Raw genomic sequence first — 27,993 nt, 5'->3', positions numbered from 1 at the left:
TGGTTTTTCCACTCTCTTCTTCCATCTCTCTCTCTCTTGCTTTTGCTTTTTATTTTTGTTTTGGTGCCACTCTGCGAAAATTCCCATGCTTTCTCAGCTTTCTCTTTGCCAAATTCAAAAACCCTAGACTTGTTTTTTCCATTTCAAATTTATCCCATCTCTTTGGCTTTCTTGTTACCTCAGATCCAAGGCATTGTTTGTTTTGGTAAGTTTGCTCTCTGTGTATGCTCTGTTCTGTGTGCTGCATTTTGAGCTTGAATTGTTTCTTTCTTGGTTTGGTTTCTTTGTGCTGGAGTGATTTTCTTGATAGTTTTGATTCTGGGTCACTTGTTTTGAGCTTGCTGGTTTTCATTTTGTGCAGGATCGAAGTGTAGTGTTTGGTTTTGAAGTGGTGTGCTCTGTGTACTGACAGCTTCAGTGGGGTTTGAATTTTGTAGTGTGGGTTCTTTTTGGTGGCATTTATTTGTTGGCTGAAGAATGTTGCTATGAGTTTTTGATGGGGAGCATAGAGGAAAATTTTGGACGGCTTTAACGAGCTTGGTCGAGTTGGTTTTTGTCTGTTATTTGGATTTTTCCTTCTTCTGAAGGACCGAGGAGTATTGAAGTTTGCCCTGTTCCTGATTGAATTCAGCTGGTGAACGTAATAAGAAAATGTTGACAGTTTCAGTTTGCCTCGTTTGACCTACCTGTCATTTTTTTTTTTTTGAGTTCTGCTCGACCAGATTTTACCCGAATGGAGGGTTCCTCAAACCAACCAGAGGAAGCGAAACTGGAAGATTCCATAGCTCAGACAGGTGAAACGAACTTGGAAGTTCCAGTTCCGGTACGGAGTGAAGATATAGTTGTGAAGCATCCCAATTCGCAAAAAGCTCCTGCTGTCGGTTCGTCATCAAGTGCAAAAAGAAGTAAACCTTCTGCTGCAGATGCAGCGAAGGTTAGCTCAGTTAGAAGGGGCATGGAATCTAAAACAGTCTTAGGTTCCAGTTCAAATGTCACCAAATCAACTGCAAGTGGGTCTACTCGAGTTTCAGGTTCAGTTCCAGTGACCAGAAGAAAAAGTACAGGAGGATTGCCCGAGAAGTCACCTGCATCTTCCTCAAAAAAAGTAAACAATGCCAACAATGCTGCAGCCACGAGGACTCCAACATCCGAACCAACAAGGCGTTCTCTCCCAGAACTTAAAAGGAGTTCACTGTCTTCAGTTGTTTCCAAGCATTCACCTCGATCAAGCGTACCGGGGGCTAGAAAGTCTGTCCTGATTTCATCAGCAGACAGGAGTTTGAAAACTTCGATACCATCGGATACACCTGATAAAGCAATCAGTAAAGAAGCTGCTAAGAGGTCCTCTATTAAGTCAACACCATCAATCTCATCTTCTCTTACCTCAAGAAGGCTCACCTCCACTTCCCAGGAAAGCAGCGGCAGTAGTGGCAGTGTAGCTAGAAAAACAATCTCAAAGGTTTCATCTCCTTCAGCTCGATCCCCTGCAGTTTCTAGTGGGTCAAGAGCTTCATCTTTATCTTCACCTCTTGAAAAGAATTCGAGATCATTGGGACAGAGAAAGGCTAGCAGAACCCCTGAAAGCAGGGATTCTCGGTTTGCCTGTCTTCCTCAGGTGGAAATAAAAGCGGGTGATGATTTGGTAAGGAACTTTGTCAATAATAATCTTATGCACGCTCATCTTCACGATCTTCAGCGTGGCCACATCCCTTCACTGCTTAGTCATAATGTAATAAGTAGGCTTAGGGTGTGGGACACTGGTGTACATTTACCTAATTTCTGTTTATTCTCTATATGCATCTATTATACACAACACATCAATTATATTTACACTCCTTTTACATTCACGAGTTAAGGAATGGCCTATATCCCTATACAATTTTTTTGGTAGAATGTTAAGTACACCTCCTCATCTTGATGGAACAGAATTAAATGGCCTAGGTACTTCTTGTTATAAAACTTTAAAATTTAATTTTCATACCACATCATGTCTAACTGATAGAAACAACAAACTTTTCTCGGATTTTTCCTCCCACTAGGATTGAAGGCTATTTTGACTAAAGAGATAATCCACTGCTTATTTTCAACCGTAATCGACAATGGAGTGTGGCACCAAGCTCATATTTTTGTGAACTTGTTTGTTCTTGCTTTTTGGTCTTTAAATTTGAGATTAATTTCTGATGTATAGTACAAATCTGGAAGGTTCTAATTTGTATACTACCCTTTGCCTTGCTAGAGTCTTGCTTGTAACTGTCTACCAAAAGTCCACCATTGATTTTAATCCATAGTATCTACAAACAGAGAAATTCTTACTTCTTACTGATGCCAAGTCGAGTTGATCTTTAAATTGGAAGTAAATTAGAATTTGTGATAAACAAAATTCATAACTGGCAGAACAACCAGCTATACTGTCCATATGCAGAAGTTGCTAGCAATACAAATGGTACGGGTTTAACTGGACTCATGCTTTAAAATTGGATCCAAATTCTCTTAGCTAGTTTAATTTCATTAATTTTCATATTCCAAAATCACTCTAGTTAACACACCTTTTCTTCTTTCTTCTTTAAATTCTAGCTTTGGCCTTTGAGAGATAACTTGAGTTTTCAAGATCAAGTTTTCTACTTGAAGCTTTGAAGGGTGTTTATATAATCTGAAATTTTTGTTGTCTAAGGCACCAGAAGATGTGTCAGGATAACAAACAAATCCTTTCTCTGGAAAATTCTACATTTCTATCACTGCCCTCTCTTTATGTTCCTTTTTTTAATTATTTATTATTATTATTTTTTTGATAAGGATACCGCAATTTACATTATACAAAGAAGCCACAAAATGGAAAGAGACTAATACTCCAAAGTACAAAGAAGTTAAAAAACAAGACAGTTTTAAAGCATCATAATGCAGAAAGTACAAAAGAACAATCAATAAACATAAAAAGTAATTAGTGAAGAACTAATGAACTATAAAGCTACTCCTGGCCCTTCTAAATTCTGGTTTTTAAAAAATAATTACATCTTTTTCTTGGCATGCCAAGGTTGATTGACTATTCACCAGTGAGTTGAACTTTGTCTATAGAACTATCTGGATGATGTCTCATCCATTTTATGAAAAATATTATTGTTGTTTCATCTATCTATATTCTTGTTTGGAATCCATGCATTTGAAAATATCATTACTAAGTTTAATTTTATGTGATGTATCAGAGGTTGGATCTCAGGGGCCATAGAGTTCGCAGTCTTGATGCTAGTGGTTTGAACTTGTCGCCTAATTTAGAGGTAGGCTTGTGTATTCTTGACATACTCTATTTGTACTATAACTGTTATTCGTAATATTATAATTTTTTGAAGAATAATTTACCTGTTTCTGTATATCATTCTATCTGCTACATTTTCTTTTGGTAAATACTACTCTCTAACCAAATATTAGATTTTACTTTGGTGTAAAATGATTTCAAAGAACATTACAAGCATGTTTGTGGGCTCTTAGTTGGTTGGATATGATAGATTGATATGGAAATTGGGTTTTGTGGGCGAACAATTCATCGTTTATCATGGAGTGAGGTAACAATGTAAGGCTAACGGGGGAACATGTAGATGAGCCCCAGGTGCCTTGGACATATAGGACTGTTAGAGATGGATAAGGGCAGGATAATAATAGAGTGTTTCTGCATGTAGCCCATGAGAGAGAAAAAGTTAATTCAATGGCTGGGGTTTGTTGGACAATCAATTGAATGGATGTAAAGGGGATTACTTGTAAAGGATTGTATCTGGTAGCTCAAGTCACAGGAGAGGAAAGAACTCTTATGGTCTTTTCCCTGTTTTCCTTTGAACTAACCGAGTTATATTTTTCAACCGTTTAGCTTTCCTTAGGCTCACTTTTTAATCATTAGAGTAGTTTGTATTAAAATAACGACGAAGAACGAACACAAAGATCTACGTGAAAATCCTAGTACAAGGAGAAAAACCATGGGAGAGAATTGTCTTATTATTTTCTTACGAATCAACATAATACAAGAGAGGGGAATAAAAAGACAGCAAGGCTTAAACAAAAAAGGAAAGAATAATTAGGGTTACAAAATACAAAAGAACCCTTGGGCTTTCAACATACACCAAACCCACTAATTCTAACAGTTTGCATCCACATATTTTGCTCCATGGAAGCAGAAAGGGGCCTGGCATGTTTCCAAGGGTGAAAGCACCTTCCATGCGACTACACCTTAAAAGTAACTTCCCTGAAAAGGATCAGAAGAGCTATTATTAGAAACCCAATAGGTTCATATTTGAATAAACATAAATGGATTTTTAAGGGAAGATATAAGCATCACTCTTCCTTTCTCTCTATACCGTGTCATATATTTTCTTATCTTCCATCATAATTCAATCAAGTACTTCACTTTTTCTTCGCTGGTAATTTAAGTCTTAAATGGACTCCTAACGTCATTAATGGCAGCTTTACTACTAAGTCTAATTTTCTCAACTTAACCAAGAGATCCCCTCCATTGATGTTCCTTTGATTCGTCATATTTGGAAGACTAAAATTCCGAAAAAGGTGAAATTTTTCTTATGGTCGCTCACTTACAGAAGCCTTAACACTCACGAGAAGCTACAAAAAAAATTTCAGTACACTATGCTTAGCCCCTCGATGTTGCTTCAAAGAAGAGGAAACCTTGGACCATTTATTTTTGCACTCTCTCTACTAAGAAAGCTTGGAATACTTTGTTTAGAATTTTTTATTTGGAGCTTTGTCTTCCTAGTAAGGTTGATAGCTGGATGATTGAGGGGCTCAACATTAGAGGTTATAGCCCGAAAGGAAACATCTTATGGAGATGTGCTACTCGGTCTCTTTTGTGGTGCATTTGGAAAAAAAGGAATAGTAGAATTTTTGAAGATAGCTATAATTCTTTTGATTCTTTTTGGACTGTGTTGCAACTCACAGCTTCTTGGTGGAGTACGAATTACACCAAACACTTTTGTAATTATAGCCTTTTAATGATATTCAACAATTGGAAGACCATCATTTTTTAGTTTCTTCTGGAGAGGGCCCTCTTGTTCCTTGCCCTTAGGTTGTTTTTTTTTTTTGTTATATGAATAAACATGTTTCTTATAAAAAAAAAAAAAACTGATTTCCCTATATTCTTTTTGGTAGTTCGTTTATCTGAGGGACAACCTCTTGTCGACATTGGAAGGAGTAGAGATCCTGAAAAGAGTCAAGGTTTGTCATTTCTTTATATCCACATTAATTTCTTTTGATGTGTATTGATTATGTGCAATGAACTAAACACAGTTAATCAATAAAGCAGATATTATACTTGGTAACATTGCTCATAATTTTTCAATGACTTTTGTGTTTCTGTTTTCGATGTCTTAATTTTCTAATTTCCCCCCTTTATTTTCAGGTTCTTGACTTGAGTTTCAATGATTTTAAAGGACCTGGATTTGAACCTCTTGATAATTGCAAAGCTCTTCAGGTATTGTCTCCCACTTTTTTTTTTCTCCTTTCATTTCTTAGCTAGCATGAAACATGAAAAGCATTTGTTGTGTCCAAGATTAACTATTATTGCTAAATGTTTTTGATGGTTATAGCAACTGTATCTGGCTGGAAATCAAATTACTTCCTTAGCAAGTCTTCCACAACTACCAAATTTGGAGGTAAAAGCTGAAATAACACTCATACCCACCTGATCCTGCCCAGCCCAAAATTGTCATTTGCAAGCCTTTTGACATTCTTGCTCCATTTCTCTGATATTTATGCTTTTTTTTCCATTTCCTTGTCCTGTAGTTTCTCTCTGTTGCCCAAAATAAGTTGAAGTCACTTTCAATGGCAAGTCAGCCTCGACTTCAGGTTTTTATCTATCTAAAGTTTTCTTTTGCCAGCAGGCCATACTAAATTCTTTCGACCTCTCTCTCTCTCTTCTTATTTAAGACAAGTATCAATCTTTTTTGCAGGTACTAGCTGCCAGCAAAAACAGAATTTTGACTCTCAAGGGTTTTCCTCATTTACCAGCACTAGAGGTTAGTTATCTGTTTAGATAGGTTTACATAAAACTATATGTGGACTAAATTCAACCACTCAAAACTGTTATGCAAGTCTAGGCTGAAAAGGTTTGCTGGACAAATAAAATGGCATTTTTTCTTGTAAAATTTGTTCACTCGAAACTAGCTTATGTCAAAGTTCGTTAATGACTATTGTTCATCTCATATCAACCTCTTGAATAGAGGCAATGTTAAAGTTCGTTAGCCCATTAACATCTGATGATTTCTTATGGTGCAGCATTTACGTGTAGAGGAGAATCCTATACTCAAAATGGCACATTTAGAAGCTGCTTCCATCTTGTTGGTTGGTCCTACTTTGAAAAAATTTAATGATAGAGGTAACCTAATTAAAATTTATATTACAGATATCTATATTGGAATTGTTGGCCCTCTAAATTTCAAATTGGTAGTTTAAATTTCAGATAAAGACAATTGGATGACACTCTATTTTATAACTTCAATTTGGAATGTATATGGGTCTGTTTGTCTGTGCATGTGTGGATAAGTTTAGCTTCTGGCTTCAACTGCCAGAGACTTGAGACGAGATTTTTTGGTCCACTTCTTTTTGGAGTTCTTTTTTCGAAGATTTTGTATCAATTCCTCTCTCCTTGATTCGCTTTCATTGAAAAACTTTTTTAAAACCTTGGAAGCCTCATATTTCATTATCATGAAGGAAGTACTTGGTGGTGAGTCTAGAGGAAAGCTAAAATTCTTTGGAAGTCTGCAGAGAGGGCCATTGAGTGGATAGTATGGAAGGAGCGTAACCGGATGACCTCTGAAAATAGGATGCCTAGAATGGATTGTTTTGGAATAATATACAACAAACTACTTCTGGGTGGTGCTCGTTTCTAAGGATTGGATTTTTCATTTTTCTTTTGTTTGTTTCATTGTACTTTGAACATGAGACTCATTTCATTATTTCAATGAAAAGGTCTTGGTTCTGTTTTTAAAAAAAGAAATACAAAAAAAATAGTAAACACTGAACCGATCGGCTGAGAATGAGATGAAGAGACAAATTGAACCAATTGAGGCAGATCTGAATGCTTTGTTTCAGTGTGAGGAAAATCCGATTGATGTTCAGTTGTCCTCGGATTATCTATCTCAAAGTCAATTTTGTAGTATCACTGAACATTTGAAGCTACTGGTAGCAGAATGCAAGTAGAAAAAGTTGACTTTTCTTCGTTCATTAACCACAAACAGAAAGGAAAAAAAAGAGAATTAAAAAGAAACTACGTTTCATGAAGAGATACTATTCGACTGAAATAGCAAATGCTGAATATGTATGATACACTATATCGACTGTTAGCTATTAGCCATTGTTTTTTTATATTTTGAAATTTTTGGACAGATCTTACTCGAGAGGAGGTTGCATTGGCTAAGCGTTATCCTGCACATACTGGTCTATGCATTAGAGATGGTTGGGAGTTTTGCCGTCCAGATCATGCAACAGGTCTTTCCTAAATGCCAAATTTATCTCCACTCATTAATTTAAGTTTTTGGGTCACGATGATTTAAAATGGTATCAGATTAGGTCCAAGTGATCATGTATTCAAACTCTTGCAATATATTTTTCCCCAATTATTATTGATTACCACTTGTTGGGTCTTCTACATATTCGAAGCTCACAAATGAAGTGAAGTGTCGATATAATATTAGAATTTACCTTCATCTGTCAGCTGTAATTTGGTTCAATTGCTCAATTGCTGATTAAATAATACCATATCTTAGTTCTCTTCTTCCTTTTTTATTTTTTATATGTATGACAAACTAAAAGGTCATACTAAAATAAAACCCATGAAAAGGAGCATAACTAAAAAAGGGGCTGAAATAAAAATAAAAATACTAACTCAACTCCCAAGGGGAATTCCTATTCATCAAGTTATGCTTAATTTATTTATGAATACATTGGTCAACTGTAGAATCCTCACGCCTTCAATCAAATATGTGTAAATCAAAAGAGAAATAAGCTGGTTTTGGTTTGCAAATAGGATCATGTTCATGTAAAAATATCGTTCAAATGTTTTTTTCCATGGATGGATTAGGCATAAAATTATGTCTATTAGACCCATTGTTCTTCTTTGATTAATGCTAATTTTCTCTCTCCGTGTGTTCCTTAAATGACCAGACTCAACTTTTCGCTTTCTTCTTGAGAAATGGAAAGATCATTCTCCCCCTGGGTATTTACTCAAGGAAGCGTCTGTTGATCATCCTTTCGAAGAAGATCCTTGTCGCTGCGATTTCTCATTTGACCCAGAAGACAATGCAAGTGACACACAGTTGGTGCTAACATATCAATGGTTTATTGGGGAGAGAATAGCTACAAATTTTGCTGCTTTACCTGATGCTACTACTGAGGTAAAAGGCTCTAGAGTGATTTATTTTTCTGTTTTAACCTTATGATTAAATAGAACAACATCATTCTTATGTCATGCTGGTGATGTTTGGTGGTACTTCTTGGGAAGGTATATTGGCCAAAACGTGAAGATATTGGAAAAGTGTTAAAAGTAGAGTGCACTCCCATCCTTGGAGATACAAAGTATAATTCTATATTCGCAATATCGTCTCCAGTTGCCCCAGGTACCTATGCTTGTTTTGTTAGATGAACAAATGGGCGAGATGGGATGTTCCATCACTAAAATATGTTTTTGGGGTTCATTATATGTGTTCTTACTTTTTTTCCTTCAAGCATGTAGTGTTTTTTTTTTTATTTACAGAGGAACCCTGCCACTTCTTCATTCTTTCTTTCTTATTTATTTATTTTTTATGATAAGAAACAATTTCATTGAGAAGAATTGTACAAAAGAATTGAAATGCCCACCCTCAAAAAGTGGTTACCAAAAACTCCTCCATTTGTATAAAAGAGTGCTCTTGCTGTAATCGTCAAAGGGTGAGACGTTTTTACACCAAGATAATGTAAAAAAGACATTAAAAAAGAGCTTGAAATATCTTCTCTATCCTTTTATAAAAGAGAATCTTCTTCATCTTGGAAGATACGGCGGTTGCTCTCATTCCTCATTGACCTAACCGAATGAAGCCAAATATCTTTTTTCCTCATTGGGAAGAGGAGGATCAAGGATAACCATGCATAAATTTGTTAGGAGTAGCCACAGGCCAGCCAAAGTCTGTAAGAAAAAGCCTCCTAATTCTGTATGCATTTGGGTGAGTGATGAAAATATGGCTCTGAGATTCTGCTGTGAGTTGTCCCTTCGGGGACATTTTATAAAATTGAAGCGATACAGAGTAGATTAGCATGGCCCCTGCACAAGGAGATTCTGCTTTGAATTAGAAGAATGAAAGTGACAAGAGGCCACCTGAAAGGATGTATTTGGTTCTTATCAATGAAGTACAAGTTCTAGGGAGCTATACAATTTCTGTCTTACTTGCTTCCTAGTTTATTTATTTGGTAACTCTAGTTTTTGTAGTTAGATTGCATGGCTTCTCACTAAGAATAAATAGAAATGTTAGCTAGCTCAGGGGATGGTAACTATGAGCTCTTCCCCTAAGTTCTTCTGTAATTACTCTCTGGTTACCTCAAAAATCTTTTTGTAATTTGTGGAAGCACTTTTTCATCTTGATACTCAATGAATATGTTTTTACACAAAAGAAAAAAAAATTAAGTTTAGAGGAACGAATAACTTTCCACCGAAAAAGGGAAAAAAAGAACTTGAAGGAAAGATTACTTTTCTCTTATAGTTGTTCTTTTGTTTGATTTCATACAAACTATCTTCATAATTACTTACGAGCAGTTTATATAATGGCATTATTCAGTTATATCTTTGTATTTTATTTTTTTAAGGAAGCAAAATTCCGAAGGTTGTAAACCTTGAAGTGCACGGGGAGCTTATGGAGGGTAATATTATCAAAGGCTCAGCTGTCGTGGCATGGTGTGGAGGATCTCCTGGGAAAAGTGTTGCCAGGTAAGATTTAATTAAAACGGTTATGTATTCTATTTGTCTGTACTAGGATTTGTGGGAAAGATACTTGAATTTGTGTCTCTTGTGTATAATTGTCGAGAATTCATGAAATTTACTCTTAATGTTGTGTGCTGATGACAAACTAACCCCATCTCGTGAGAAGAAATTGAGCTCTTTTTTCATATTTAAAAATATAAATTTTTAACGCATGTCCTAAGTAGGGGTTGGGGTGGGGATTAGCCAGCCAAGCTCATCCTTTGCCCCAACAACCTTACAGTAGCTTGAACATGCACATATGCTTTAAGCACGGTCGTTTTCTGAAAAACTATCTTTACATGTTCAGTTGGTTAAGGAGAAAATGGAACAGCCCTCCTGTTGTTATTGTTGGAGCAGAAGACGAGGAATATTGCTTGACAGTAGATGATATTGATTCAAGCTTGGTTTTCATGTACACACCTGTTACCGAAGAAGGTGCCAAAGGCGAACCTCAGTATAAGTATACTGATTTCATCAAAGCTGGTATGTGAGTCAAGAACTGCATAAATGTTTCCTCAGTCCTAGCTATATTTTTTTTTATTGTACTAAACAAATAAGTATGTTGTTAGTATTCTTTAAAAATTTGCATTTTATTGATTGACTTAGCTATTGCTGATTACTATCAAAAGATAATACACTTTTGTAGTGGTAAAAAGTTCGCTGGGAGATAAAAATGTTGAGTTCTTATCCTTTGTTTTTATCCTCAACAATTGGAGCCCTTTTTGTAATATTATTTGCTTGTGCTTTTTTGCCTTTTTTTCCCTGTGTTTTTGTGTGGGCTCGTTCTGTTCTGTTTTTTGTTTTTTAGTTTTATCTTTTTATTACATTTTTGTTTCTTATGTTGCCTCCAGCATATTGTTTCATTAGGCCTATTGAATTATAGTTTTCATAAAAAATAGAAAGAAAGAAAATGTTAGAACTTAATAGCCGGGGATAAAATAATAGTTATCAAGATAGTGTGTTAGGAGTTTCTTAAAAATAAAAAGGTTGGGCTCTGAGGAACATGAGCAACTGTTTAGTTGATTTAGGCTCCAGTATATCTCAAGAGAGTAGATTCGTCTGTTTGTTCTTAGTAAGTTCGTGTAGAAGTTTTTGATCAACTTGTTCGTTCTTTTGTATTGATTGTTCTTTTAGTCCGTTTGCCCTTTTCGCTCTTAGCATACTTCTCTTGTACTTTAAGCATAAGTCCCATTACTATCATTATTTCCATTTTAAAAAAAGAGAGGCTTGTTTCCATTTTAAAAAAAATAGAGAGTAGATTCGCCCGAGTACTTTGAATACTTTTTGGCTTATATGGGTAATTTTCTTATGTTTTATTTCTCACTATATTTTAGCTCTCAAGTTTCTATCAGAAAAAAAAAAAAAAACAAAAATTATGCATGAAGGACAAGAGTAATAGAAATTGGCCCTCGGAAGGAATAAGGATGTAACTTATAAAATGAATTAGTTCTTAGTTCTTTCTTAAGGTAAATATTCTCATTTTTACTTATTTTAAAACATATTAGAAATGAAGCTAATCATGACCTCTGATGGCAGCTCCCCCATCAGTTAGTAACGTTCGAATAATAGGAGATGTTGTTGAAGGAATTACTATCAAGGGAGTTGGTGATTACTTTGGCGGAAGAGAAGGCCCAAGCAAGTTTGAATGGTTGTATGAGAACCGGGATACTGGGTGAGTAATAAGTCAACATTTTTTTACCATGAAAAACAAACTTTTCATTAATTGGTAAAGGAAAAATAAAAACAGTTCTAGATAACAAGCAACATGTTCTTGTTTCATCCTAAAGAGAACATCAATGTTTGTTTGGATAGTTTGCTTCTGCTCCATAATGACCTATGCTTTTAATGAACTCGATAAACCTCAGCTAATGTATATTTTCCGTTATGTTGCTTCTATCTGCGGTATCTGTGCCCCTTCTGCTCCTGTCACATATTTATTTGCATTAGTTCATTTGTAAATGCTACTCGTCTGATTGGATTGCAAGAACACCAATTCTTTGTAAACTATATTGCGTTTAAAAAAAATATAAATTATATCGGAAAGGCCAAGACCTGGTTAATTGATTAGTAGTGGACTAGAACCTTACCTGATAATAAGATATAGTTACAAGTGGGAGAGAAAAATGTATGACAGAGGTATGGAGTAGCTTAGGAAGGGTGGGAAGCCTCTCAAAAGCTGGAAAATTGTACCAAGTTGGTCAGTTACCACTTATTAAGCCTTGATATTCCTAATACCATCTTTTCTGTTTAAAGAAACAGATTTGAAGCGACAGCATTTTTTGTTATAGAAATTGTTGTTTGCAGATAGTTTTTATATCCTGTTATTAATTTTCTTTTTTTCTTTTTTTACTTCTTTTGCAGAGGTTTTGATTTGGTGTCTTCTGGTACATGTGAATATACCTTAAATAAAGAAGACGTTGGGCGGCAATTAACTTTTGTATATGTGCCTGTCAATTTGGAGGGTTTGCCTTTTGCCCTTTTATTTCATAATAGTTGGTCTAATATTATAAAATTGGTTGCTGTGAAAATAATGTATAATCTTATTATGTGTCTTAGGGCAAGAAGGTGAATCCGTATCTGTGACATCTAATGTAGTTAAACCAGGTAATTTGAGTATTTTCAATACGAAGATCTTTAAGTTTCTAGTAATGTCCTTTGGCAGAAAAAAATGAATATTAAATATGTTAAATGAGGCACAGGGCAACACTTTTTGTTGCTGTTGTTGTTTCTGTTTCTGTTTCTGTTTTTGGTGAAACGAAAACAAGATTATTTCATTGAAATAATGAAATGAGACTATGCTCAAGGTACAATAACGAAATAAAAAGAGCAACAAGGTCTGGGAATCAAGAACCAGACATCTTAACTAGGTTGACACTCTCTTAGCACCCACATCACATCCTATAACCAAGGTTTGAGTTCTACGGAGACAAGAACCAAAGTTCGTTTGGATGAATCTCCTTCTAGCTAAAGCATGATTAATAGCTCAACTGACCTTTGGTCTCGGCCGACTATGTCCTTATGCTAGGATGGTCTCAATAATATTTCATGTTTTTTGTAATCAATAATCATCAACTACACACGCCATTGTTTTAGATTGAAGTATGTTTCTTTTATAAAAAAAATTGAAGTATGTTTCTACTCAGTCAGGGTTTGGACTTGCTATGTGGTGATTTTTTTTCTTTTTGTGTGCGTGTGTGTGTTGAATATTACTTTACTCAGGTATGTTCCCTCTTTTTCCATTTTTTCCCCAATTTCAGCTCCCCCAAAAGTCATGAACGTGAGGATAATTGGAGATATAAGAGAGAACAGTAAAATTACTGTAACCGGTACTGTTACTGGAGGAAGTGAAGGCTCCAGTCGAGTACAATGGTTTAAAACACGTTCTTCAATATTGGAAAGTTTGGATGGTTTTGAGGCATTAAGCACATCCAAAATTGCAAAGGTAAGTAGCAAACTTGATCCAGTTGTCAGTTGCATCTAGGCAATTTTCAAATATTAGAATACAGATTACTACCTTGTCTGTCTAGGCATTCCGCATACCTTTAGGCGCTGTTGGCTTCTATATTGTTGCAAAATTCACTCCAATGACTCCAGATGGTGAATCTGGTGAACCAGCTTATGCAATATCAGATAGTCCAGTTGATAGTAAGTGATTCTTACTTTGTTTTTTATGTCTTTAAATTGATTGAAAATTCAGTTAATCGAAGAGTGAGGATTATTCATATAGTCAATTAATATAATTTTACAACCTTAATGTGCTTTATGTCATATTTGGGAGTAATTTTGTAGATGGTTAAAATCACTCCAAAGTATGCATTTAATGGTTCAAAATCAATCTTGATTGTATGAAATTGCACTTGTAAGTGTAAAATCAAATATTAAATTGATTTTAAACAAGTAGAGACGTGCTTTAGAGTAATTCTAAATTGACAGAAGTGATTTTAACTATTTTATAATTACTCCCTAAGATGCCGTATTTTAAGGATTAACTTTGTTGACATGCATGCAATCTTACATTTTATTTCTTCAGCTCTTATCTCAATTACGAAAGTTTCTGCAGTATAATTTTTTCCTTTTATCAAGTATGTCGGAAATGATTGGGTAACTAAACCAGTTTAAACTAAAAGTTGAACACAAATACATGTGGCAGCCCAAACCAAACCATTTGCACTGTGAGGGGAATGTGGTGAAAAATAATGAGCTTGTATGAAGCCTGCTCTTTGTAAATAGAGTTGAATCATGATTAGTTTGTAAAAGGAAATCTCAGCCTACATGTTCAACATGTGTCTTATTGGGCGCAAGATTTTTATTGCCCTATCAGCGTGTAGGTTATTCTGGATATGTCTCATTATTCAGTTTCCTTTCTTGTAGCTCTTCCACCTAGCTTGAACTTCTTATCAATTACTGGCGATTACACTGAAGGCGGGATATTAACAGCATCATATGGTTATGTTGGAGGACACGAAGGAAAAAGCATTTATAGATGGTATCTTCATGAGGTATCCACTTTGGTCCTGTTCCTTTAAGTGGTTTAGTGTTGTCATGTGCCGATAATAATAATTTATTGTATGGATAATCACCATGGGTTTTCTAAGTTGTTAATCAACATGTAGTAGGCCTACTGTTGGGCCACAACCACCAATATTTATTGTGTAGAATCAAATGGATAATAGCATTTTTTCATTAACACAAGTAGCTCTCGATCTTCTCTATTTTCTGTTACTTATTTTGAAAAAAAATATGTGAAAGTTTCTTGTACTTTAGTAGGGAAGGTGAAAAAATGTGCGAACTTGGCAGAGAGTCATCACAAGTGTTGGCCCCAACATTGGCATTTAGGGGATGGGAGGAGGGAGAGGAAAAAAGTGCGGAAGGGAAGGGAGGGGAAACAGGCTTGTTTTTATTATAATTAATTATGATAATAATAATAGTTATTATAATAATAGATGTTTTATTTTCTAAGAATTTTTTTGGTCCAGTTTTGGTGTATTAGACATTAGGTCATGGTTTTTGTTCTGTTTTGATTTGATTGATATTCTCTGTTGATGTCCTGCTGCTGTAGAGGCCTCCAATTTACCTCATTTTTACATGTTTCTATTTTTTTCTTCGAAAAGGATACGAGTCTCACTATCATTAATATATAGAAAAATAGAGAGACAAAGCTCAATGGATTTTACATTTTTTTATAGTTTTATCTTATTTCTTTTTCGCATATGATGAGAAAGCTAAGAAGGTGTCAACCTAGTTGAGATGTTTGGGATAAATATTAATAGATTTCATTAATAGAGGGACCAAAATCGATCATTTTCTAAACTTTGGGCACTTAATTGTTCCATTTTGAAACTTAGGGACTAATTCAACACAAACTTCAAAGATCACCTTGCTATCTGTTACTTTGTAGAACCACACTTCGGATTTAGGAATTTATTTTTACTGCAGTTACTGCTCAGGGTAAAATTTTAACACTTTTTATTTTCTTGAGGCCGTCCTTTGCTTTCTCCTATTCACTTGATTGATGGCCTAACAGACTACTGATGGTTAGCCTGATGATTATAATCATCATTTTTGCTGGATAAGGCGTTTGGTTTATTTTGCTGGATAAGTTGTTAGACTTCTATTATGATGTTGACATAACCGTTCTATGCATCTGCAGATTGAAAATGACTCTGGTACTCTAATACCCGAGGTTTTGGGACTTCTTCAGTATCGTATTACCAAGGACATAATTGGCAAATTTATTTCATTTCAATGTACACCTGTACGCGATGATGGGATAATGGGGGAGCCAAGAATTTGCATGGCACAAGAGCGAATTCGTCCTGGTAATTTCCTTTTTGCTAGTTCTAGTTACTGTTTTGATCTTACTTGAACATGAAAAATCTTACAAGGAGACAAAAGGCTACAATGATATGCCTATGCCTTCATCAGACAAGTCAACGTCATTTATTGGGTTCAAACATTTAGTTTTTCCTATGCTGCAAACAACCTTTGTAGTTCTTTTATTTGTTTATTTATTTGAGACAAGCAACCTTTGTAGTTGTTCAAATGAAATAATGAGCTCTGTTCTATTGTTTGGCTATATTTATTTTCTTGAAGTTAGTTTCTATTCAAGTTGGTTTTTAATGACCAGGTAGCCCGAGATTGCTGTCTCTGCAGATTGCTGGAAGTGTTGTTGAGGGAACAATTCTTAGTGTTGACAAAAGCTACTGGGGTGGTAATGAGGGCGAATCAGTTTTTCGGTGGTTTCGAGTACTTTCTTCAACCCCTACATCTATTGTGTAACATCATCTTAAAAAAAATTTCATTGTTACTTTGACGAACACCAAACAATATTGGGTCATTTTGAACAATATTAAAACAAAAATGGATGGTACTAGCCAGTAGGAAATTCAAATTTGGTAATTAAAAGTCTGTCATACCATGAAATTCATTTTGATTCGTTTATTTGCTGGTTGGTGTGTGCACAACCACTCTATGTCTCAAGGTTTATTGTTGGTACAGACCAGCAGTGACGGAAACCAGAATGAAGTTAGGGGTGCAACTTCTGCTACATACACGCTATCAGTTGACGACATTGGCTTCCTCATTTCTGTTTCATGCGAGCCTGTGAGAAATGACTGGGCTCGTGGTCCTATTGTTATTTCTGAACAAATTGGACCTGTAGTACCTGGTAAACCTAATTCTTTTTATCTTCACGTAGGAAAATTTTATGAGGAGCTCCGTTCCCTTTAGCTCTTCAAAGAGGCAACAAATTCTTGTAGTTTACCTTGTTAGAAATTTAGAAGTTCTATGGAGATGTGCTACTAGAACTCTTCTTTGGTGCATTTGGAATTATGGAGATGTGCTACTAGAGCTCTTCTTTGGTGCATTTCGAATGAGAGAAATAGTAAATTTTTTAAAGATAAGTCTGATCCTTTTTGGAGTATGGTTCAACACACAAATTCTTAGTGGAGCACTAACTATACCGAACACTTCTGTAATTACAGCCTCTCCATGAGTTTTAACAATCAGAAGACTCTTATTCACTAGATTTTTGTAGGGGGTCTTCTCGTCCTCTGCCCTTAGGCTGCCTTCTTTTGCTGTTGTGAATACAATTTCTGTTTCTTATATAATTTTGTTTAAAATTAAAAAAAAAAATTAGAAGTTCTAGCTGGGATTGGTAAATCCCAGTTTTATTTTATCATGTGTATCGAAATCTACATAAAGTCGGTATATTTGTGCTATAAATATATTTTTTTTAAACAAAAAACAACTCCAGATTTTGTTGAAGCTTCTTATATGTATGTGTGATATGTAATGCAGGTCCTCCCATTTGTCAGTCCTTGGAGATCGCTGGATTGCTGGTTGAGGGCCAACGTTTGAGCATCAATGCAGCTTATAGTGGAGGGTGTGATTTCGAGAAACATACTTTTGTTATTGATTCCAAGGCTTTTCTTTTGTTTACTTGTTCTCTTACTGCAGGGCAAGAGGAGATTGTCATCATGAATGGTTTAGGGTTAATAATAATGGAGTAAAGGAGGAACGTGGGAAAGATGGTGAGATCATGTTGAGTTATTTGATTGGTTTAGTTTTTTCTGACTTAAAAATTCTCATTAAATTTTCTTATATAACAGAATTTCTGGATTTAACTTTGGATGATGTGGGAAGCCATATTGAACTTGTTTACACTCCAGTACGAGATGATGGAATGAAAGGAAACCCAAGAAGTATAATATCTGATGCAATTGCTCCAGGTAATTTATGTCTCTTTTTTTGAAAAAGGAGACTGCCTTCTTTATTGATAACTCCACGTGCAAGAGAACTATACAATGAGCAAAGATAAAAAAAACCAAAATAAGGATCCGGAGGCGCACCTAGACATCTCAACTAGGTTGACACCTCCTTAATGCCTTCATCATATCCAAGGACACATCAAACAAGGAATAAGAGTACATAGAAACTCTAACTAAATAGAGTAATCCTCAAATAAGGCAAAAAGAAAGCAATAACAAAATAAGGCAAAAACTTGACATCTCCAAAACTAGTTCAAAAGGAAAACTCCAATGGAAACAATAAAAAAACAATAAGCAGAAGGTCTTCAGCAACTTCTTCATCGAGCTTGAGATGTCCGGGAGCTCCTACCGATTTGCTTTTTATACTATCTTTTCACTATATCAATGAAATGCTCGTTTCCGTTTCCAAAAAAAAAAAAAACTTCTACTCCAAGAATTTTCCAAGAACCTTAGTCTACCTCATGGTGGCACGCACTAGATGGGGAATTAATCAATGGAATGGAAATGATTTTCAACATACATATGGAGCTCATTGTTTTTGGATCTCCCAAAAAGCAGTAATGCTGCCCAGTTAATTAAAATATTGCTACTTGTTTTCTTTGTGGCACCACCGAAAGAGAAAATTGATGGCTTTTAGTTTCTCTGTTCTTTATCCCACATGGGGAAGGAAAGTCCGAGGCACTGCCAAATGGTTTATGCTTTCCTCTTTCCAGGCATTATTTTGCAGACCATACTCCACCTTTCAACATTCTTCTGAATCTGTTATTCCCTCAAATGAACTGGCATGTTTTTACTAGATGAACTGTACAAAAGTCTAGCATATGGTTAAATGCATTTTAAGGATACAAAGATGAACTGTACAAAAGTCTATCATATGGTTAAACGCATTTTATTTAGCAACTGAATCCCCTTTCTTTGGTACAGGGGAACCTGTGGGACTAAATCTTGTGATACAAGATTGCTCCGAGGGCCAAGAGGTAGTTCCAATCAAATTGTATTTTGGTGGGCATGAAGGTGCTGGACAGTATATCTGGTACAGGACAAGGCATAAGCTGGAAGAATCTGAACTAGGGGACTTGTTGAATTCTTGTGAAGACGCTGTCATATGTGATAGGACGCTGTAAGTGACTTTTGATTTTCGATTCACTAAACTGAGTTCACTTGATAAATAAATGAATTGAATGGTTATCATACCGTGCCAGAACATATACTCCATCTCTTGATGATGTGGGGACATATTTGTCCTTGTATTGGCTTCCCACACGTGTAGATGGCAAATGTGGAAAGCCATTAGTTGCAATTTCAAGTTCACCTGTAATCCCAGGTACGATTGTGGCTATAATTCTTCAGTTCTTAGTCTGAATTAGAGTACTTGGTTTAAAGAAAAGAATAAGGGTTTAAATCCTTCCATTACATTATTTCTGCAATTGATATTAATTCTTCTGGATCGGGAAGCTCTTTGTAAGTAGTTCCTCGGGTGGGGGGTCTCTCATCTCCCGGCCCTGATGCTGTTGTTTTCAGTCCTTGAATGATATTTTGTTGTTCCTTTTCGAACAAAATATTTGAAATTCTGTATTTGCATTACATTCATCAGTTATTTTTGCTTCTTACGTCCTTCACAGCAACTTGTGGGCTAATTTCTTTCAGTTTTTGATTTGTTGACTTTTGATAAATATTGTGACAGCCTTACCAGTGGTTTCTGGTGTTTGTGTCAAAGAATTGTCATTTGGTATTTATTCTGGAGAAGGCAAATATTTTGGTGGTTATGAGGGAGCAAGCCTCTATAGTTGGTATCAAGAGAAGAATGATGGAACAATCGTTCTCATTAAGGGAGCAACATCTATGACCTATAAAGTCACTGAAGCTGAGTATAACTGCCGTTTGATATTTGGGTAATGATATTTTTTCTCTCTAATATGTAATATTGGATGCTCTTACCTTATAACTTCATGCCTCAACTCATCATGCCCATGCAGTTATTATTTGTCAGTGGGCTGGAGTTATGGTAGCTAGTCGTAGATGAAGTGAATGAAAAATTGTAGCTGCTTTTTCTTAATTTTTTTAAAAACTATTATTATTATCATTATCATTATTATTTTAACGGAAACAAGGCCTTTTATTGAAATGATGAATGAGTCTAATGCTCAAAGTACATGAGAGGAAACAAAAATAAAAAACTTCAAACTGGGTGAACTTTCTTTTGAACAAGAATCAAGCCTCTTCATTAAGATAATGATTTGAGCATTATGAGACTAATGCTCAAAGTACATAGGAAACAAAAAGGAAATGAAATTAACTTTGGATCAGAGGTGCAGTGAAAATGAAGAACAAAGGACATGGAGGTGTAGTAAGACATCTCAACTAGGTTGACATCCTCTTAGCACCCATGTCATCTCCAAAATGTCCCAAATCAAAATACAAAAACCTAATATGTAAGTGCAAAAGAATCCTAGCACACTCACAAAGCCAGTAGTATCTATCTATAGCTAACCAATACATCAATAAAAAATACAATAACAAGGGCTAGCAATCCTGCTGGAAAAAAGAACCCTTAGGAAGGGAGCACCATGAAGAAGCATTAAGCCCTGCTGTCTTGAGGCGATCTTTCCTATGAGTAAAAGGAATACTAAAAAAACAAACAATAACTGTTTCCCTACTTTTTTATTTCCATTCACTTTTATTTCTGCACGTGGTGTCCTCTTTTTCAAGGAGCGACCAAAAGGAAAATCTGAAGCTAAGAAGCCCACAACAAGAATTTCAAAGGGAGGATTCTTGTTAATATCTTTTCATCTGTCCACATCATCCGTTTTCTTGCTTCATATGTTTTTTTAAGTATAATCATTCTAAAATTCAAACCTCATAATGTATTAAGAAAGAATTTTCTGCACAGTTGTTCGTATAAGTCAAATCACATGAAGTCTTTTTTTCACTTTGACTTGTTATGTAGTTCTTTTATCAGCCAAGCCATCAGATACAGTGCTCTAAAGGGATCACTTTTGTAACCACTATCCAACAGGTACACACCAGTTCGTTCAGATTCTATTGTTGGAGAACTTGTGTTGTCTGATCCAACAGGCATTATTCTCCCAGGTAATAAAATTTTCCAATTTGCTTGGAACTTTTACTTCTAATTAATTTTCTTATGTGAAGCTTTTTTGGATTTTTTTTTAAAATTTTGACATGTTGATCTATAGAACTTCCGAATGTGGAAATGCTTGCTCTCACTGGAAAGGCAATTGAAGGTGAAGTCCTAACTGCAGTAGAAGTGATCCCAAAGTGTGACCATCAGCAATTTGTCTGGAATAAGTATATAAAAGAAGTAAAGTACCAATGGTATGGTATCATACATTCATTCTTTTCTTTCGTTCTTCAATTCTTGTTAAATGGCTTCTTTGGTTGCCAACACACTGGTTCAAAAAAATATTGTGCTTTTGTTTTTTGGTTTATCAAAATGAACGATGTTCACTGTCATTCCGTCCATCAGATCATGGGTATTATATCTGATTGTTTGGATTATGTTTCTATTTTAATTTAATGCATAATGTTACATAGGCATCGCATATCAATTGTATAGATTTTTGGTGTTCAACTGGAGTTTACTTGATTGATGTTTTGGAATAAAAAATATATAGAGAACATGTACATGCAATGTTTTGTAAATCTGAATTTTTCTTTGCAACAAATACAAAAAACAGGTCCAGTTCAGCTGAAGTAGGAGACACCAAGTCTTTTGAGCTTTTACCTACACAACGTTTGTGCTCTTACAAAGTCCGTCTTGAGGACATTGGTCATTGTTTAAGATGTGAGTGCATTGTGATAGATTCCTTTGGAAGATCAACTGAGCCAACCTATGCTGAGACTTCATCGGTGTTACCAGGTCATAGGCTTTCAAATGCTCTCAAATGCGTAAATTTTGTTATTTCAATACAATTCTAATACATGAGCACGTAATATTTTGACATAAATAGGTGTACAGTAACATAAGTGATAAGTATAATATACACAATAGTTTCTTTCTTTTTTTTTCCTGAAAACAGTGGTCAATCAGATTAAATTTTTCACCCCTTTCTTATATCCAATGGACGTTTTTTTAACATCATATTTAGACTATTCACTGGGTTAAAATTTAAACCTTTTCTATTCACATTACGTTACAAGATATGAAGCACATGGAGACCAAAAGTTGAACACAAATTCTATAGTTTTATAACTCCTATGTATTATCATTACCATTGATTTGTTAATTTGAACGGTTTAAATTGTTGTTCGTATTTTGTCAATTTTCAATTTTTCATAAGCTTGGAGTAGAAAGAGTCTTAGATTATCTTCCCAGAACATATGTGTTTTTGGCAATATTAGTATATTTAAGGCTTCTTTACTTCATTTTTGCTGATGAAGACATTTTAATAACTTTAGTTGTTCTTCTGTGGTTAGTTTCATATCTCCTCCATTACTACCAATTAAGCATCTTTTTTAAACCCTTCTTTACCTTACAGGCGTTCCTAAGATTGATAAGCTGGAGATAGAAGGCAGAGGTTTTCATACCAATTTATATGCAGTTCGTGGCACTTATAGTGGAGGAAAAGAAGGGAAGAGTAGAATACAGTGGCTTAGGTCCATGGTTGGGAGCCCTGATCTTATCTCTATCCCAGGTATTTTAGATACTTTTTATTTTCTTCTAATATTAATTTTTGTCTCCAGCTTTGGCCCCTTTTTAATGATATTTCCCTGCTTGTATATATATAAAAATGGTAGTTTTCGTCTCAATGAATAAGAACACCTCTTATATGTTTTGTGCATTTCTTGCCTTTGGATAATAATGAGCACCACCTCTTACTTCTTTTGTTGGTTTTGTTCTTCTTTCTCTATGATGTATTTTTAGCACTACTCTCTTTTCATTATTTTAATGATTTTATTTTAATAATGAGCTAGCATATATGACAGCCATGAGCTTGAGATTATATATTAGAAAAGAACTGTTCCTTTGGGGACATCCGATAGGTTAGAAAAAACCTTACTGTTTTCAATATACTCTCGATCTTTACACTCTCTTTATATGTTTCCTTGTGTATTAGAATGTGGTTTTCGCATCACATGGACTAGTAATATAGAGTTAGAAGGAGTTAGCATTACCTGAATTTGAACTTGATAAGCATTATTATTACTAGTTATTGAGAAACGAGAACAAAAATTGTAGGGATGAACGGAACCTCTGATTTCAAGGGAGGGAGTGCATGCCATTTTTTTTCCTATTTTTGAAAAGGAAGTGAAACCTTGGCTTGATAAGTATCTTCATTTACTAATATTTCCTTCTGGAGATTGTTAAGTTCAAGAAAGCCAGAAAACTCTCTTGTTTCTGCCCTCCCCAGAGTAGACTTTTATAATCAGAGGCCTAACTGTAAATTTCTAGTAGTGCCCAAAGCTTAAGCTGATAAGGTTAAGTAAGTTAAGAGAAAAAATACCTTTTGAATTATTAGGTTTTGGGTCTTGTTTTCATTTGGTTTCTAGATTTCAGAATGTTACTGAGTTTCAAGTTTAATTTATATTTGCTTCCTAGGCCTCAAAATGTTACATTTTGTTTACCATTGAATTTTGAATTTTATTTCCATTTGCTTCTTAGCTTCAAGTTTACACATTTAACCTTGATTTTCATTAAATTCTCATTCAGTCCTTGATTATAATCGTTAATGTCTAATAATTGATTTATAAGAATTAAATCAAATCACTAATTTTCTATCACTATTGAGATTAATTAAAAAAATCAACCAACTTTCAAATTTAAATATTAGCTGAAAGTTAACACCAAATACGAATTGAGAATTAGTGAAAACTCAAGTGCAAAGGTTGAAAATATTTTTTTATTGAAAAGGAGAAAAGCTTCTTATATCAATAATAGAATCTCAAGGTTCAAGAGAATTATACAATGAAAATAATAGAAAAACCATAAAAGAGAGAGAGAGATAGGATCAAGAGGCGCACTCGACACCTCATCTAGGTTGACATCCCCTATAGTGCCATCATCATGTCCTAAAATAAAAAAAAAACTGAGAACAAATACAAATCAAATAGTTCAGGAACATACAGCCACAGAAAAAACAAAGACAGAAACCAAAATAAACAAACAGGTACAGTGGAGGGAAAATATAGAATGCCCTCACAGATAATCTCCTATATCTATCAAAACTGAATAAGAGGTTCTCTAAAACATCAAAGGCCATAAAGATGCAAAAACTTGGTCTTCTTAGAAGAGCAGGAAAATCAGCCCCCATTAGAGTGGTTGATGAATGAAAGCCACCCAGTTTAAACAAATATCTTGGAGAGTAGTCCTTGAATTTCACACTCAAAGAACACCATGCTGCAGTATTTCTCTTAACTGTGTCCATAGTGTCAACCCAACCTCTTGGCTTGTCGGGTGTAAAATATTGAAACTTAGGGACCAAATGAAAACTGAATTTAGAACTCAATATTAAAAATATAATGTTTTGAAACAGGACCAGATGGATATTAAACTTAAAATTCAGGGGTAAAGATATTTGTTATAAAAATGTTTTATTTGAAAATTAGGTGAGGCTTTGAGCTTGAGCCTCTTGTTTATGTGTCCTGTTTCTTAACCTTTCTAGCATTATTCTATTTACGGTTTCTGAATTCTGCATTCGGTGGTCACGTAATGACTATTTGTTTCCTTCTGCAAAATGGCATGCAAGTTTATTTATTTGTTTCTAAGTTCAGAAATTAGGTTAGCCAACCTATTCTTATTTTGAGTTGTTTTGTTTTATGAAACTCCAGGAGAAACAGGCAGGATGTATGAAGCTAATGTTGATGACGTAGGCTATAGGTTGGTTGCCATCTATACCCCTGTGAGAGAAGATGGTATTGAAGGTCAACCTGTTTCAGCGTCTACAGAGTCAATTGCTGTTGGTAATTCAAAATGCCATATCATATGTCACTGTTTTTTTCCTAAGCTCTTGTACATGATTTTTTTAAACAGTATATTAATACGATCACCAAAGATACTCTCAAGAGGGGAAGGAAAGATTAACAAGAATATCCTAAGCAAGTAACAAACCAAGTCAATCCTTTGTTCTTTTCTGGAAAATGTAATAACTGGATACTATTTTTCTTCCCATATCTGCTGTAGCAATTGTAATAATTCTGTTATATCATGAGTTTATGGATCTAAACCAAAGGAACTGATCCATCAAAAGAGACTGAAGTTATAAGATTTTCCATGTACATTAGGAAAGAAGCAAGCAAGTAAACGAAGTAATGGACTCTGACTAACCTGAATATTGTTTAATAATCAAGACCTTACTAACTGTTTAAAGGCGTGTATTTCATCTTCAAGAACAGAGCCTTAGCACTAAAACTTTGTAGGGAAATGAAAGCTTCATCTTCAAGAACTGCAGAGGCGTGTATTTCAAAATTTGTAGAGTGATGATCTTTCCAAAGCTGCATAAATGTTAACATGTTGAAGACATTCATATTTGATGATTTTAATTTGTCATTGAATTATTGCATGTATTGTTGTGTAGATCTATTGCATATTATGTCACTATAGCTGGGATCTGTTATACTTTTATCTGTTTATCATTCACTAATATATCCTGTTTTTCTTTCTATGAAATAACCTGAAAGATGTTTATTTTCTCAGAGCCTGATGTTGTTAGGGAAGTTAAGCAAAAGCTTGATCTTGGTTCTGTAAAGTTTGAGGTATGAAAAGGAAATCTTCATATGCATTTGATTTCATTTTATTATGGTGACAATCTAAGCATTAACAAACTGATTTATTAATATTAACAACTCAAATTACAAGAGAGTTATACAATGAGCCTAGAGAGCAATAAGTGAGGGGGATCAAAAGGTGCACTCAGACATCTTAACTAGGTCGACACCTCCTTGGCACCAAAACAACATATCCCAATTAAAGCTAGAAAAGAAAATATGCCAAAATACAATGGAGACACAGTCCAGCCTAATACAGAGAGCTGAGACAGACAAATAAAGAAAATAAATAAAGGGAAATGGGGCAAACACAGCAGTACAAAGGCTGAGCCTATAGACAAAAGCAAAAGCTACTACTGTGTAAACTAGACCAAAAGAAAATATAAGCTATGCTCCAAAGAAGGGCGGCCAGAGAGGGGAAAATGAAGCTGTCAAAATGCAAACCAAAGTCACCAAAACAGAACAGGGCCTAGGGGGCTGGTTGAGAGATAAAGACTGCCCAGTTGAGACAAAGTAACATAATTCTGTTGATGGGTATGTATCTTAAAAAGTAAGCGTAGAAAAGGAAGGAGTTGAATCTTTCTTAGCTATAGGTTGAGTTGGTACCTCTCTAATTTGAGTCAGGGCATGGACTAGTTCAACAAGAGTAACCAAGTACGATCTCCAATTTCCAATAATTTTGCCAGAAACTGAGGGTTTTTTCTTCTCTTTTTGAAGGCAAAGAGGGATGTTGAGAAAAATGTTGTTCCTTGTTTTTCTGGATTTGAATTGGTGGTCTCTGGCCAGTAGCCCCTGACATTGCTAAAATGTTCTTGTTTTACTCGTTTTCCCTTGAATTTATTGCTCAATGCTCTTGTAACAGGTGCTGTATGACAAGGACCGTGCTCAGAAGAAGGTACACCTTAGTTCGCACAACTATTTTTTTGACTGTAGTTCATTTTAAGGGTCATAGATGGAGGACAAAGTAACCACTATTTGGCTGATGTCCTTCCAGATTTCCCTAGTTGGAAGCCTCGAGAGAAGAATTCTGGAAATTAATAAAAAAAGAGTGAAGGTTGTAAAGCCAGGTTCAAAGACATCTTTTCCGACTACAGAAATTCGTGGAAGTTATGCACCCCCATTTCATGTAAGCTTCTTTGCCTTTAAACGTGCTTCAGCTTAAACCTCCCATCCCTGCTATCTGGACTGGCATCTTTATGGTTATCTTTTTCTTCCTCGTTTTCTGTCTTGCAGTTTGACGCCAGTAGTTTTAGCTACTTGTATACAGTTTCACTTATTCTTTATGGGATAATTAATATGATAATTGTTGCATTGGAGATACTGGAAATAAAAGCCAATTTCAATCTTCAATTATTTGTTTTATTTATGAGTGATTCAGGATTTGGTATTTTCATAGCCATATGGATTGCTCAAAGATTGAGAAGTAAGAAAACATATTTATAGGGCTCTAGGAATAACACATAACTAATGAAATATAGATTAACATATGATTTTCCTTCAATGTGTTCTATCATGCTCTTAGGATCTGATGCATCAGTTGGTTTGCATATATCTTTAGCATTTGCCTTGGCATCTTTCATTGATCACCTCAGTAGATTTCTATACATAATCCTTGTTGATGTGTCTATATGATGCAACAGGTTGAACTTTTCAGAAGTGATCAACATCGGCTTAGAATTGTAGTGGACTCCGAAAATGAGGTTGACTTAATTGTGCATTCCCGACACCTCCGAGATGTTATCGTCCTAGTGATTAGAGGCTTTGCTCAAAGATTCAACAGTACATCCCTTAACACTCTCCTGAAAATAGATGCATGATTGTTTCTACAGTACAAAGAAAAAAAACAGAGATGAAAGTACAGCAAATTTTTATCAAACCTAGTCACTCATCCCACCACCTATCAGCCTTATTTTTTTTCCCCACAAGTAGTTAGTTCATCATATATAAAGCTTCATCATGCTTATTGTTGTTTAAAGCAGTGGTGAGCGGATTGGTGGTCCAGATTCAATTGTATATCATTTGTGTTTTCTTCTCTTGTATATCTCAAGGTTGTATTGAATTCTTGTATCTTTATCTTCTTTCAATATAATGTGCTTGTTTATTATTATTAGAGCAAGTCTTGTATTGTATTGTATAGTCAAGTGGAAGTATCTGTTATGCATAACAGACTATTATTTTCTGTTATCTTGAGTAGTTTGACAGCTATACTTCATAATAATATGTCGGATGAATAACTTTATCGAGTTTTTGTTGTAGAAATTAATAATAATAATAAGCCAGTTGAATTTACTCTTCATGGTGTCAGTTGAATTTCTACGTCTTCTTTTAGGGTTTTGATGCTGCTTCTTTAATCGGAACTCAATCTTATCACGATCAGAATGATCCTCTGTCATCTTCTTCGCCAGCCAGCCTCTAAACTATGTGGTTGAATAAATTGTCAATCGTATTTCATCACTTTGATACCATCAACTTGATCCTTATTAAGCATAACAGAAAATAAATATAATACATTGACTTGATTAT

The 27,993-nt window shown here is 35.0% G+C and overlaps 1 protein-coding gene and 1 non-coding gene across 2 annotated transcripts; both read left to right on the top strand.

Annotated features, from left to right (window-relative positions):
* Nucleotides 1-7: 7 nt before the first annotated feature.
* LOC101209660 (187-kDa microtubule-associated protein AIR9) lies at nucleotides 8-27,707 on the top strand. Its single transcript, XM_004134507.3, has 38 exons — nucleotides 8-205; nucleotides 362-1,642; nucleotides 3,201-3,272; nucleotides 5,143-5,208; nucleotides 5,393-5,464; nucleotides 5,580-5,645; nucleotides 5,776-5,838; nucleotides 5,943-6,008; nucleotides 6,268-6,367; nucleotides 7,378-7,479; nucleotides 8,155-8,384; nucleotides 8,492-8,606; nucleotides 9,826-9,946; nucleotides 10,287-10,462; nucleotides 11,516-11,651; nucleotides 12,341-12,441; nucleotides 12,536-12,583; nucleotides 13,237-13,421; nucleotides 13,507-13,624; nucleotides 14,351-14,478; nucleotides 15,630-15,798; nucleotides 16,107-16,225; nucleotides 16,478-16,646; nucleotides 17,279-17,363; nucleotides 17,438-17,511; nucleotides 17,590-17,709; nucleotides 18,673-18,868; nucleotides 18,951-19,072; nucleotides 19,433-19,640; nucleotides 20,765-20,838; nucleotides 20,943-21,081; nucleotides 21,444-21,625; nucleotides 22,245-22,400; nucleotides 24,535-24,666; nucleotides 25,400-25,458; nucleotides 26,333-26,365; nucleotides 26,465-26,596; nucleotides 27,111-27,707. The coding sequence occupies exons 2-38, from the start codon at nucleotides 734-736 to the stop codon at nucleotides 27,285-27,287; spliced, it is 5,220 nt and encodes a 1,739-aa protein (XP_004134555.2). The 5' UTR covers nucleotides 8-205; nucleotides 362-733; the 3' UTR covers nucleotides 27,288-27,707.
* On the top strand, nucleotides 9,230-9,330 carry LOC116404826. Its single transcript, XR_004217929.1, has one exon. It is a non-coding gene; the product is annotated as a U6 spliceosomal RNA (small nuclear RNA).
* Nucleotides 27,708-27,993: the final 286 nt, after the last annotated feature.

This window comes from Cucumis sativus, chromosome 6 (assembly GCF_000004075.3).
Source record: "Cucumis sativus cultivar 9930 chromosome 6, Cucumber_9930_V3, whole genome shotgun sequence".
Taxonomy (NCBI): Eukaryota; Viridiplantae; Streptophyta; class Magnoliopsida; order Cucurbitales; family Cucurbitaceae; genus Cucumis; species Cucumis sativus.
This window is presented reverse-complemented; position numbering and strand designations above follow the sequence as displayed.

Coding starts and splice junctions, on each gene's coding strand:
- LOC101209660 (XM_004134507.3), top strand. CDS start 734: ATGGAGGGTTCCTCAAACCAACCAGAGGAAGCGAAACTGGAAGATTCC. Junction 13,422..13,506: donor GCACATCCAAAATTGCAAAG/GTAAGTAGCAAA, acceptor TTGTCTGTCTAG/GCATTCCGCATACCTTTAGG. Junction 15,799..16,106: donor ACAAGAGCGAATTCGTCCTG/GTAATTTCCTTT, acceptor TTTAATGACCAG/GTAGCCCGAGATTGCTGTCT.